This window comes from Kwoniella europaea, chromosome 1, assembly GCF_036810445.1.
Source record: "Kwoniella europaea PYCC6329 chromosome 1, complete sequence".
Classification (NCBI taxonomy): domain Eukaryota; kingdom Fungi; phylum Basidiomycota; class Tremellomycetes; order Tremellales; family Cryptococcaceae; genus Kwoniella; species Kwoniella europaea.
The window spans coordinates 746927-759845 of NC_089487.1; the positions used below are offsets into that span (position 1 = coordinate 746927).

General features: G+C 43.9%; 9 protein-coding genes across 9 annotated transcripts; 3 read left to right on the forward strand and 6 right to left on the reverse strand.

Annotated features, from left to right (window-relative positions):
* Positions 1-300: 300 nt before the first annotated feature.
* V865_000275 (uncharacterized protein) lies at positions 301-861 on the reverse strand (the record flags this gene model as incomplete). Its single annotated transcript, XM_066224107.1, has 1 exon — positions 301-861. One exon carries the CDS (start codon positions 859-861, stop codon positions 301-303), a length of 561 nt encoding a protein of 186 aa, XP_066080204.1.
* Positions 862-973: 112 nt separating this feature from the next.
* V865_000276 (uncharacterized protein) lies at positions 974-1528 on the reverse strand (the record flags this gene model as incomplete). The annotated part of the gene is made up of 1 exon (XM_066224108.1): positions 974-1528. The coding sequence occupies one exon, from the start codon at positions 1526-1528 to the stop codon at positions 974-976; it is 555 nt and encodes a 184-aa protein (XP_066080205.1).
* Positions 1529-2564: 1036 nt separating this feature from the next.
* Positions 2565-3855, forward strand: V865_000277 (uncharacterized protein; the record flags this gene model as incomplete). The annotated part of the gene is made up of 2 exons (XM_066224109.1): positions 2565-3635; positions 3712-3855. 2 exons carry the CDS (start codon positions 2565-2567, stop codon positions 3853-3855), a joined length of 1215 nt encoding a protein of 404 aa, XP_066080206.1.
* A 377-nt stretch (positions 3856-4232) lies between these two features.
* V865_000278 (uncharacterized protein) lies at positions 4233-4844 on the reverse strand (the record flags this gene model as incomplete). The annotated part of the gene is made up of 2 exons (XM_066224110.1): positions 4233-4457; positions 4752-4844. 2 exons carry the CDS (start codon positions 4842-4844, stop codon positions 4233-4235), a joined length of 318 nt encoding a protein of 105 aa, XP_066080207.1.
* Positions 4845-4907: 63 nt separating this feature from the next.
* Positions 4908-5248, reverse strand: V865_000279 (uncharacterized protein; the record flags this gene model as incomplete). The annotated part of the gene is made up of 2 exons (XM_066224111.1): positions 4908-5009; positions 5072-5248. 2 exons carry the CDS (start codon positions 5246-5248, stop codon positions 4908-4910), a joined length of 279 nt encoding a protein of 92 aa, XP_066080208.1.
* A 339-nt stretch (positions 5249-5587) lies between these two features.
* V865_000280 (uncharacterized protein) lies at positions 5588-6335 on the reverse strand (the record flags this gene model as incomplete). Its single annotated transcript, XM_066224112.1, has 2 exons — positions 5588-6225; positions 6287-6335. The coding sequence occupies 2 exons, from the start codon at positions 6333-6335 to the stop codon at positions 5588-5590; spliced, it is 687 nt and encodes a 228-aa protein (XP_066080209.1).
* Positions 6336-7457: 1122 nt separating this feature from the next.
* Positions 7458-9418, forward strand: V865_000281 (uncharacterized protein; the record flags this gene model as incomplete). Its single annotated transcript, XM_066224113.1, has 5 exons — positions 7458-7658; positions 7738-7927; positions 7985-8024; positions 8098-8494; positions 8564-9418. 5 exons carry the CDS (start codon positions 7458-7460, stop codon positions 9416-9418), a joined length of 1683 nt encoding a protein of 560 aa, XP_066080210.1.
* Positions 9419-9808: 390 nt separating this feature from the next.
* Positions 9809-10360, forward strand: V865_000282 (uncharacterized protein; the record flags this gene model as incomplete). Its single annotated transcript, XM_066224114.1, has 3 exons — positions 9809-9847; positions 9918-10076; positions 10145-10360. The coding sequence occupies 3 exons, from the start codon at positions 9809-9811 to the stop codon at positions 10358-10360; spliced, it is 414 nt and encodes a 137-aa protein (XP_066080211.1).
* Positions 10361-11675: 1315 nt separating this feature from the next.
* V865_000283 (uncharacterized protein) lies at positions 11676-12615 on the reverse strand (the record flags this gene model as incomplete). Its single annotated transcript, XM_066224115.1, has 5 exons — positions 11676-11808; positions 11925-12207; positions 12286-12373; positions 12440-12544; positions 12613-12615. The coding sequence occupies 5 exons, from the start codon at positions 12613-12615 to the stop codon at positions 11676-11678; spliced, it is 612 nt and encodes a 203-aa protein (XP_066080212.1).
* Positions 12616-12919: the final 304 nt, after the last annotated feature.

A 12919-nucleotide genomic window follows, 5' to 3' on the forward strand; every position in this document is an offset into this window, starting at 1 on the left:
CTAGGGCATATGATACATGATCTCTCGAGCAAGATAAGATTAACCGTCCAAATGAACCAAACAGATCTTTTCCTTAGCAGCAGGTATGCTTCCGTCGGAAAGAAAGGGACATGAGCTTTCAATCGAAAGAGGTCCCGCTCCTTCCGACTCCAATGATTGCATGAATAATTTGCATATATATATTTATTCATAGTAGTAACATATATATATATATATATATCAGCGACAGATGTTCATAATTGACTGGGATATGGCCCATCCGAGCCGATCTATATCTATCTTCAATATCTTGAGCTCATGTCACACCAGATATCTCGAAGTATCCAGAAGAACGTTGTCAGGTTTGACAGTATCCCTTAAGAAGAAATGGTTAGCGCCATTATTCCAAGTAAGTCTCAAAGTCAGACTCTCTGCAAGGTCAGCTTCAGGTGTAGGGAATAAAGCGATATCGCTCAACAGGCCTTGACCAATGCGCCTGGAAACTTTCCGTTCCTCAAGGATCCTATTCAGTGCTGCGCGTACTGTCTCAAGTAAGGCGGGATCCTCTTCAACGGATTTCGCTATAGTCGACAGATCAGATCCTGCTACACGTTGGATTGTATCTTCCGAAAGGCCCTCGCTGGTAGGCAAAGATCTGATGGATCGGGCCAGATCCTCCATCAACCTCTTCGCAGTATTTTCGATCTCCCCTTCTTCTCCAGCCTCAAGGGCAGAGTATACCTTGCCATTGTGCTGTAAGGGGAAACAAGGAATCTTCAATGATAGGGAACTGACCTGATCAACGGGGTGGGAAGTGCCCACAGGGATCCTCAGATGGGTCCGGGCGTTCGGGTGTCTTGACGTGAGAACCTGAGCGCCCATTGGGAATCGTTCAGGTAGACGTTCATTGATATAGTCTGTAGAGAGGTTAAGGCGTTCAAATATCGTATTGCGAAACCTAGTGCTGCAGGCGGTCTCGATGAAAGCTCTGATATCATCTTTGATAGGATTGTTCCAGTCGTTTCATCGGTTCTTCTTGGGTTAGGGTTAAAGCAGATTGCGAAGCTGGATCGTTTAATCTGGTATGCTTGAACTCCCTTATAGCTGCGGAGTAGACCTCTGTCTCTGTGGTTCTCACCGCATCAGGAAAGATATCCACATTATCCAGCATAAGCTTCTGAGTGATCTCTTTCTCCGCAATCTCCCGATTGTACCAGGATAATCCCACTCCCAAGGGATGGAAGCTCCATGCCTCTTTGATCCTTCGTAAGTTTTCCTTGGGATTATCGGTATGAATTTTACTATTGTCGGTGATTTGACTTGTTCTCTTCTTGACAGTCTGTCTGGGTGAGGTATCCCCGTTTCTCAACCTCTCTTGCGATAAGTCCCCGTAATACTTCACGGAATTTTCAACTAATTCAAGTATCTTCGAAACCTCTTCGTATCGTGCTTGAGCCTTGGCTGTCTTAATAGAATGTTCCGATGCTTTGTCGGCGAGGAGACCTAGGAAAGATCTGGAGTCATCGCTGGATGCGTCTTGAGTTGGCATTTTGGAAGATGGTTACATATAGCTATATGTCAGATGGTTAATGAGTTCATCGAGTTGGGTTGGTATTCGACCTTCAAATAGCTATCAATTGCGAGCATTGAGCCTTCTCTTCTATCGCTATGACCTGTCGCTTCTACCTCAGAAGGTAACGTCTGACTCCCATGTCGAATCGTCATTTTCCCCTTTGATAAATATGACAGCCTTTCGTCAGGGGTTGATTCGTATAACCAAGCGAAGAGACCATATCAAAGGATATCTCGAATCACGAAGGCAGTGCTCTAGAGCACGGGCAACATGGAAGGAGAAATGATTCGGTTCGTCAGCCTGTAGACATACCCTCCTTTATGCTTGAAGTGCTACAATGACCAATTGTACTCTTGGAAGACGCAAACAAATGGTTCGTCGAGCATATAGGAGCAACATCGAATCCTCGAATTAATTCAGGGTAAGGGCAAGGAGTTCAATTGTAAATTCCTATCGTGATCGGCGTTGCATTCATGAGGTATATGGGAGTAAAAGTCAATGAAGAGGCTAAACATGCAGTGAGAGATGCGTATGATCAATAAATACCGACGCAACTAGTGAGCTATGAGCAAGGGAAGGTGTTTCAAGAAAATGAGGATGTTCCCAGGGTTTTGATGGAGAGCCGACACTTCGGAAGCGTGAGATCAGAGGAGGTGTGATGTTTTGACTCTCAGCTTGATGGGTATTCTTATTCACCCTCATGATCAAGTGATATGAGGCGCAGTTAGGAGTATCAGGGAAACGATCCCCGACCTGCGGATGGTATGAGTGGTGATTCCTTCCACTTGCCAACTGCCAACATCCAGCTGCGCCAAGCCTGCGGATCAGATAACCCGTATTGGATGTCACGTGACTTGCCGACTCCTTTGTTGTCTCTGTCTCCGTTGTCAACACCCTACTTGTATTTTCGACAGGCATGTATGTGGTCTCCAACTAATCACAGTGGTACATCAAATCTGTCTCGTCAACCAATCAGCACTGATTGAGTGGACATGGACAGCCACTGGTCAACATGTCACCCGCATACGATGTAGAGTCAAATCGGTACACTCAAGTGAGGACTGGATCCGCCTACGTCAAACCCTCAAAATACGGGAGGTATTTTCCCAATAAACTATTCAAGAAGAAAATCACCACCTATATAATCGGCACGACCTTGATCTTAGGAGTATATCTATACTTGAATGGAACCTTGGGTACCTGGAAGAGAGATATCGGATATATAACGAGACCGTTATGGGATAAACCTGAATCAGGATGGAATCATATATCCCAATATCCACCACCGGGAGATCCTAAAGATGAGAAAGTCAGAAGGAAATGGTGTGATCTACATGGATGGAAAGCTAGAAGTACGGTAGAGCCATTACCGAGGATCATCGATGCGGTTTTGTTATCAAGTGAGATAGATATGCTAGAAATCAGAATGAGGGAATATGAACCACACGTATCGAAATTCCTAATAGTAGAATCGAATATGACTTTCTCAGGTCAACCCAAACCTACTTATTTCCAAGATAATCGGCATAGATTTGATTTCATACCCAAAGATAAAATACAATATCATCTAATCACGAATTTCGAAGCGAACTTACCACTTGGATCATTTCATAATGAAATCAAACAGCGGACCAAGATAGGAAATGAGTTGAGGAATTTAGCTGATAAAGGTGAAATCAGAAAAGGAGATATGATCTTGCAATCGGATGTAGATGAGATCATCTCACGTCAGACATTACAACTACTACAAACTTGTTCATCAGTCCCTTCACCCCTTCATCTCAATGTCGACAATTATAGATATTCATACGAATTCCCTTTGAATGACGGTGGATATTTTCGACCGAAGATCGTCACGTATAACAATCCAGATTCGTTGGCGTATAATCATGGAAGAAAGGGAAATGACTTATTAGGAGGATCAGGCTGGCACTGCTCTTTCTGCTTTGCTACTCTGTCGGAGATCAAGGGGAAAATGATAGGATATAGTCATAATGATAGAATGAGGCATAAAGGTCTGATAGATATGAAGAGGTTGAGAAAGACAGTTTGTGAAGGCAAAGATCCATTTGATATGTACCCTGTGAGTATACTTACTATCTCTCTTCTCTTGACCTAGTATGCATTACGATCTTGGCGACTGACGGGACGGCATACAGGAGGCCTTCTCTTTCAAGGATATCATCGCTCAATCTGGCAAACCCCGAAAAGCAGATTCTTTCCATCATGTTCCCATCGCACTAAAGGAGGACCCTGATAGGTTTAGGTATCTACTTGAAGGAGGTTGCGATAGACCGGAATAACGGTGATCTACCTCGGCAAATGAGTACTCCTGACGATATCATCACGATGTAGTCGACACATTCACTGTCATGTTATTGTATGCGCATCTCACACCACGAGATGGAACAACTTTCAGAGTTGACATTAGCGACTCATGAATTAGTGAGTTAACTGCATCTCCTCAACGGTAGACGCAGATTGGGGGTAACAGTTCAGGCTGACTCACCCTATCACAGTCGTTTAAAGTCGTTCAAGAAGGTTCACAATCGCTCAGTGATCACTAAAAGGGCAACAGAAGACCAATGCGACAATCGATGGATGCGTCGAGGGGAAAGTATGCATAGAATATGAATCGGATTTGACGGATAGCACTACTCGGCTGAACACCGTGGATATACTAAGACTGATCCATAATTTGATCAAGTGGTAGTTCAGAGAGATTGATAGGTCTCGGAGTCTGAATATCGGCAAACCAACCTTGATCAGTGTCAGGCTCAAGCTTATCGATATATCTCAAAAGTATATCTGAGTCATCTCTCATCTTGTCATTGTCATATTCCCATGCAGCCGTGAGAGAGAGTCCACTTGGATCATCCAACCCGGAAAGACCCTTTTGGTATTTCTGTAAAATCATGTCAGAAATATCTGATCTGATCCTCGTCTTCAATAACCAGCTCGTTGGACCATCTTTGAGTTGCCGCGATCTTCCCTTCGATTCAGAGGATAGTACTGCTAATGTGGTCGATAGCTGCATGAGCTGATTGGATAAGTGAATTCACAATCTCGTCCTTTCTCCTTTTCTCTGCCTTGTATATCGCAGTACTGATAATACTTGATGGATCGAACATCGGTCTATAGAACTTGCGAACTCCCGGATCTTCAGGGATAGACCAATGATATACTAGTCCATGATCACACTGTTTCTTGATACCTCAACAGTCTGGCCCAGTGAATAATTAGGATGATCGACGGTGATTGTCGGTATCAAGTAAGTCTCTAGACATTCCATGAAAAGCGCACTATCCGTAGCTTGAGTTAGACTAATTGGAGGTACTATGATCTTCGATACTTCTCATGTCACATCCGCCAGTGTCGATTTGCTCAATCTGCCCTGAACCGCTCTTTTGACAAACTCATCTTGGTCTTGTTCGTGTTCTTCACCGAATCGCACGTTCTGGTTTTCCCCGGACATAAGCAACAGCTCGTCGACAACGTCAGAGGATTCGATGGTACCACCTGTCTGAGAGATCGAACACTCGATTCAGCTAATTGGTCGACCGTCCTGTCGAGTGTGATTTCAGCGACTAGTGTAAGTAAATCACCGGTCATTCGAAGTGCTCTAGCTAGCTTGCTATCGCCACCTTGTGCTTGTTCTCTCTCGTCGCTCTTGTCGTGGTGGAATGTAGTCGACATGGTCTCTTCGCACTGTGTGTTATAGTAACGATGAACTCTGAGAGGGTGAATCAAATAAACAAGCACTATGTCTATATATTGGCAACGAGAAGGATCACTTGATTTGTTCATTCGTGCACTCAGAAAATACGCACCGTTTACTTTTACTCCACATAATCCAAGATCCTTTGACCGCTTGGCACATGACGTTTTCACCGCCTCACAGTACATAGTTACATCTTTCAAAATGAAATCTGCCAGACACCAAATGAACGTTTACTGTTTATAAACAATGTCATATGAATCCTGGGGAAGCGGTCTACGTCTACCATACAGTAAACTATGAGCAACAAGATATCATTATCTACCCCAATCACGAATGATCGTAGAGAGATTGATAGGTTTTGGTACATCGATCCCCGAAAACCATTCTTTCTTATTCTCACTCTCATTCTTATCCACATATCTTAACAGAATATCCGGATCGTTCTGCGTTCCGTCAGAATACAGAGTATTCGACAGTTCCGCCACGAACGATAGACCATCCGGATTACCCATCCCTGCCGACCCACCCTCTTGTTTTTGGATTCGCATGAAAAAGTAATCTTCATCTATATCTGATTGGAGCTGAGATTTCATCCACCATTCTCCAAGGTTGCTTTCCATAACATCCATCTTACTTTTCAGCTCGATATCTCCAGCTGCCACGCTGTTATTGAGGGTTTTTACTGCCTCGCCTGCGGATTGGAGAAGTGTATCGATGATTTTACGAGCGTCGTGGTCTTCGCGCACTGCTAAAGCCCTGCTGAGGGCACTGTGTGGATTAAGAGTGGGGCGATAGTATCTGTGTACAGGTTCTCCAGGAACGGAAGAATGAGACCAATCGTAAGTTACTCTATGCCCCTTGACAACTTTCTCCAGCTTTCGGCCATCTCCAGCTGGATACGACGAATCTTGATGATCGATTATGATGTTGGCTATCAGGTCGTTCTTGGCAACTTGAAGTTTAGACGTTATCGGAACTTATACATGCTCTTGGAAAGTCCCCCAATCCTTCACAGAATTTGCGTCGTAATAACCCATCATTATCACTATCTGGAAGTGGCATGCTGTGATCGGTCCAGGAATAGGCACCTTCAGATCGTGAGAGTTGGTCAACCGTATGGTTGTAAGTGTGTATATTCCTTGATTTCAGAACCTCCACGAACCTTTTGGAGAGCGCCTCGATGGTTCTCGATACCGTTTGATTGTTAGTGTCGTTGATGATGGACCATATTTTGTCTTTGAAAACTCGTGATACCTGATCAGCAGACAGTTGTCCTAAGTTCTGGATTTGGGCAACATCATCTTCGTAATGTTCGGAAGCAGATTTTGCGCTGATAGGGCTCACTGTGTCAGAGGAACTGGGTTTGTAATGAGAGAACCATGGAACGCTCATTGTCCGACAGGCTGCGCTTGAAATTGTCAGGTATAAGGGTGATGATTGTTCGAGAGGTAGGAATGGAGCTAGAATCATCAAAGGCTAGGTGCTGTATATTTATAGTCATCCTGGAGTACACTCTCCCTGTACAAAGAGTACAAAGAAGTAAACCATGAACAATGTTCTTCTTCCTGCCGTAGATCCTTTGTTTTTGGCTCGCTCTGTTATAGTGTGACACCCCTTTTGATGTGGTTTTTCACTGTATGATGACATACTTAAGAACCTTTGCAGAGTCCATGGTATATAGACACAAACATGTCTTGGAACGGGTCATAAAAGAAGTGACACCTTCTCGATGATGTTATTCCACACTTAATTGATCGAGGCGTTATTTTTCTGCTGTGATGACCTAGAATGCCGTTGCAAGAAGTGGCATGACTGATATAGTAGCTGCAAAAGCTCGAACCTCAAACCAGCTAATTCCTGTCTCCGATCCAATGCATATGGCACTTTGTGAACCCGATGCAGGGTGCTGATATCGATCCTTTCTATTGTAAGTATTCGCTACATCATCGCAAACGAGTCCATCCTTTCATGCGCTATAAACAATATCTTAGTTTGAAATATAAGATAGTGAGCTCTCAAGGCCTTCAATTCTATTAATACTAATTCCCATTAGTTTCGATGCCAGCTTACAAATCGTCTGCTTTATACTTGATCAGCTCAATCGTTCCCTTCCTTCTCTTCTTCTCTTTTGCTTTCACCCCTCACCACGCTGAAACCAAAAGTAGTCTCGGAAGTTGGCAGCAGATGACGAACTCGCAATCGATCCTTTCCAGCTCGACCAAAGACTGGTTGAGGATCATACAGAAAAAGTATGATGTTCCAGGTATTGCAGTTGAAATTGTCGCTTCCCCTCCTAGTCCAGATCCGTCAGCTCAGGATGAAATGCGCTCGGAAATCCTGACATTTGGCTCAAGAACTCTGAACGGCGATCCGCTGACCCCAGATGTGAGTATATGTATTCCTGATTGATATCGTACTGAGATGGAGCCAACGAACTGAACTGCGTTTCATTGCCCCCTGCTAGTCGTTGTTCTGTATATCCTCCAATACCAAACTTTTCGTTGCTATCAGTATTGGTATACTCATCCATAGAAATACCACTCTTCCTGACGGGAACACTTTAGGTTGGAATACCAAAATGATCGATGTTCTTACAGGTTGGGGGTTGGTAGACAAAGAGGCTGAAAGAGAGGCAACGATCCATGATCTTCTCAGTGAGTGGCTGAACATATACACCGATGTAAGAGCACAGCTGACACCGAGCGTATCAGCTATGAGGACAGGTGTGCCTTTTCACCCTTACGCACCGAAGTGAGTAGGACTCTCTTCCGTATCTGCTTACTCAGCAGAGAAGTCGCGCTGAGATGTGTGAATTTCCTACAAGCCATGCAGATCCGGCCAAACTCCTGGAGATGGTCTCCAATCTACCTCCTTTTGCGCCCTTTCGGACGAAGTGGCAATACAATAATGACAATTACCTCATCCTCGCCCATTTGGTCTCCCGCATCGCTGGTCAACCTTTCACAGAGTTTGTACAAACAAGCATTCTGAAACCTCTAGGTATGAACAGTGCAGTGTTCGACCCTGTCGATGCGAAGAAGACTGGTCATAGGACTGATACGGCTCTCCGAGTGGGGGAGGAGATGGAAGTGGTGTATGTTGATGATGACGGCGAAGAAGTGAAAATCAAAGGGAAGAAGAGGAATATCGATTGGTGGGCTAAAGGAAGGGGAGAGGGTATGTGGGGTGCGGCTGGGTTGATCATGAGTGCAAATGACGTTGTGAGTACGAATGGAAATGTATAATCTTACTCCAAACCATTCTGAGCTGACACGAGGGGTATACTATAGACACAATGGTTAAAAGAACTTATATCACCTACTACCATCCCATCTTCGATCTTGGAAGAATGTAGTCAACCGCATGCAGAGGCTGAAAATCTGATGTTTCCCGAGATGGAAAATTCATCTTATGGCTACGGTCAATGGATTTCATATTACCACGGACACAAGGTGATTTCTCATTATGGCAGACAACTAGGTCAGAATACCATTTTTGTCAGATTACCTGAACATGGTATTGCGTTTGGAGTTATGAATCTGGGAGATGGAATAGGATCAAGCATCAACAGAGCCGTTGGGTATACCATCCTTGATGAGTTGTTGGGATTGAGAACAAAAAATTGGGAAGAATGGGAAGAATGCATACTGAAAGATTGGGTGAGTTTGCAAGCTAAGCAAAACGGTAACACACCGAATAATCAAGTAGAAACAGTCAAGTTGGATCTGGATGTCGAAGGTTCTTATCACCATCTTGCCTGGGGTGACCTAAATATACGAAGGTTCCTGACTCAAGGAGAAGATATTCATATCGGTCACTTACTACAACGACAAACCCGACTGTCCCTGCCAACTTACATTTCTGACATGCCAGGTCGAGAAGACTGGTATATCCTTCTTGATCTGACTGACTCACACTTCGGTTGGACCGTCATCCAACTACACAACGATCATACGCATAGCGAAGTGATCAATAATGGTATTGTGAGAGTATTGGGAAGTGGTGAGGCCATCGTGAACGAAGATGGGATGGGGATGTTTGTTGGGTTCTGGAATTACGATCCGATGACTTACAGGCGTATCACCGAGGGTCAAGATCCGAGGATCAGTGCAGAGGTATGGTTCGATCGTGTGGCAAGGGACTGATTTAACTTTGGCTATATACAATACATAAGTCTTCGTGATCGACCAAGGCAGTGCAGTCGTCTGGTCGGGCCTTCTCATGCATGAACACGAAACTTGGCGGTGTACCAAATTGGATTTGCATCATGATCTTCCTTTCTTTGGCATCTGATTATTTTATAAACCCCTGATTGCAAATATACCCCTTTCACTGCTTCCATTAAGTTACCAATCCATATAGTTCCTTTATCCTGAACAGCGATAAGGAGATTACATGTCAGTCACCATCTATCAAAAAGTATATATATACACATTGATATGCCAGTCCTCAACCGCCTCTCGTTATCCCGGACCGAAATCAAAACCCAACAATCGCTCTCACTGCTTCCATATTGATCGCTGCACTGGCTCATCATGTTCTTCCGATATCTATCCTTCCTCGGTCTCTCGCATGTGGCACTAGCAATCCCAATACCCTTCAGCCAATTTCAAACTTGGTGTACCACTCTACACGCAATACCAGGACGAGCTGGACGGAGTCAAGTTTGGCGCAATCACGATTGATATCGATTTGACCATATCCGATGTCGAGCAAGAGGGTGAAAGGGATTTCACCTGGATCACTTTCCAGCACCCTTCAGAACCTGAAGGTAAGCTGGGTGAACCAATATGGAATATGTCTGTAAGTCTCCTTTTCTCCTTAAATCGAGTCAAGATCACTGGTTGATCAGTGGATAATTGGGAGCACAGTGTACGGCAAAAGCCAAAAAAGGTTTCGAAGGAGTTGCCGAATTCACTCTGACAGATACTTATCCTTGGATAACCGCTGGAGTGAACGCTTCTGGAGTAAGGGATGTGACATCCGGTATACAATGTCCTGAGGGAAAGTGTGTTAGTGAGATATGTCAAGGGCAAGAAATACCGGTCATTGATACTGTAAGTTTTGTGGACCCAAACGTTGAGTGAGGATGCTTCAGGTAGCTGACGTCAGACTTGACTTGAATGTGATCTATTTTGTTTTGATTAGTTTCTGAACTCGTATTGATGGGTGATATTGAGATTGTATGGATGGAAGATGTGTTGTACTGTACAAGATCATGATCTTCCATGCTCACATGTGTATATGTATTGATCGATTCATACAGAATAAAGAGACTGATCGAACCTGGTCGACAGGAAGCAAATGATTGTGCGCTGAAGAGAGATGGATTGGCATAAATAAAACAAAGCTTTTGACGTGAGATGTATCACCCGGTCACATTACAGTAACAGGCCGATTGGATCCATTGTGTACAACACTCGAAGCAGACTGGCGAGATCTGTGTAGGGCGTACGAGCGTAACTCATTTGATCGATATCTCCACGAGGATCAAAGACCTCCCTTCTTAGTATCATCAAGTATGAAAAATCACAATCAATACGAGGTTATCTAGACCTCATTCTACCAACATTTTCATTGATGTGTACGCACGTGAAGATCTTCATTCTTGTCTTGATGGTAAAAAATCGGATCTTACAGTATACAAGTACGTACAATGGGGTTGAATCACTCTTGCAAACCACTCAAGTGCCGACCTCGCCAACAAAAGCGACGTCAGAACTCGGATTCTATGGGATATCAAGAAAGACAACGACAAAGTTTGAACTTCAGAGAACAACCCACTCAACACTGCACAAAAGAACGGAGGAAGGAGAAAATATCCAAGCCCGATGACTCACTCTCTTGCCAACGCTCATCCTACACTTTCATCGGTCGCCTTCACTCGCCTCCATTCGTATTCTCTTCCAAGATGCCTACCCTCACAAAATCAAACATCCACTGGCTTATAACGGGAGACATCGACGAGAGTTTCTATTTGAGAGAAGAAGATATGACGAGGTACACAAGGTCGGAGGATAAGGTGTGGAATATGGTCACAGGAGTTGATAAATCTCAGTTGGATCACAAGTAGGGAAAGAAACTCAGAAAAGTAGAGGTGGAAGAGATCGAAGTGATTGATCTCACGTCAGCTTGATTTGATGCGAGTAATCAATCTTCCATGATCTTGATTGATGTTGAACTTTTCCAAATTCAAGTATGACGATCTGGGTGTGTGTCTGGTCATAGCTGACCAGTGACTATCGTCGAGTTCAGCATTTTAACAAGTAGGGCGAATTAGGAGGACGATTAGGAGATCGCTAGAATCAGCGACTACACCTGGGACACGGGGGTTACATACCACACTATTGCTATATCGTACATGCATTATATGCTCTAATTTACACCAAGAAAAGGAAACGTTCATTTCTTTACTGATCCGTTATTATCCTTCGCTGCTATAGTATTACCAACATGTTCACGTATGGCAGCCCATGGATTGGATTTATACGCTGGATGAGATAACACCGCAGGTATACGTTTCGAGGCTTCTTGGCTGTGATTATCAAAACGGTAACGAATCAGTGAGCAGCTTGAGGAAGCGGTGTTATTCATAAGGGATAGTATTATTGGATACTTGATCACAAAGACACTGAAATACCATTAACTCACATGACATCTCGTCTCTTCTTCTCGCCCAACGTCCTTCCTTTCCCTTCCCCAATCTTCTTCGCTTCTTTATCCTTCTTCACCTTCCTCCTATCCTCTTCTCCCGTTCCAGCCATTTTCCCGTTTGACCCATCATGCTCTTCCGAACGATCGACGTCGGGTAGAATTGTTTCTAGCGCATTCTCCAAAGATTGTAAATTCGTAGATGAATTCAGAGATTTGACCTTTCGTTTTTCACGTCGGAGATGGGATTTCGATTTGATCATATATGGATGAGGTGCTGATTCTATAACATGATGGATCAAGTCAACAGTTCAGTGATTCCTCCCTCTGTGAGATGTTGGCTCATGAGAAGGGTACTCACGAACGGCAGATATGAAATCTGCTTTTTTCTGCTGTTGCGAACGTGAAGTTGAGGGTTCATCATTTTGAATTATCGAGTTGGAAGGTTCCTATAACAAGGGGTTAGTAGGCTTATCATAGTCACAACGAAACAAAGTGTAGACAGGATCACTCACTGGTACAGAGGGTATATCTGTTGGTACAACTTCAGCTGTCCTTAACTTCGAAGGTAAGCTGACGGCTGAAGTGTGTAATCTAGATTTCGTTTTACCGGCTCTTGGCTAACAATCGACAGAAGGGGCTGTAAGTAATTAATCCAAACTCAATTGATGATTTTCCTCTTACTGACCATGATGGATTGGGAGTTTACCCAATTGTATGGTGCGAAAGTTATCTGCTATGTCGTATATCTGTCATGAATGCTGAAATCGACAGTATGTTTGAGCCAAAGCAATGTTGTTGGGTTCCATTCGAAATTTGCAGTGAACGAGCAACTTCCGTCGGAAGTTATCCTTCGTAAAACAGGGTCGCTGACAGACGATCAGATGTGCTTTCTGTACAATCTGATGAAAGCTATATATATGCATCAAGCGTATATACACACTACCACACCCTATATGGTGTGGATATAAGTATGATTGAGAGCATTACTTGGG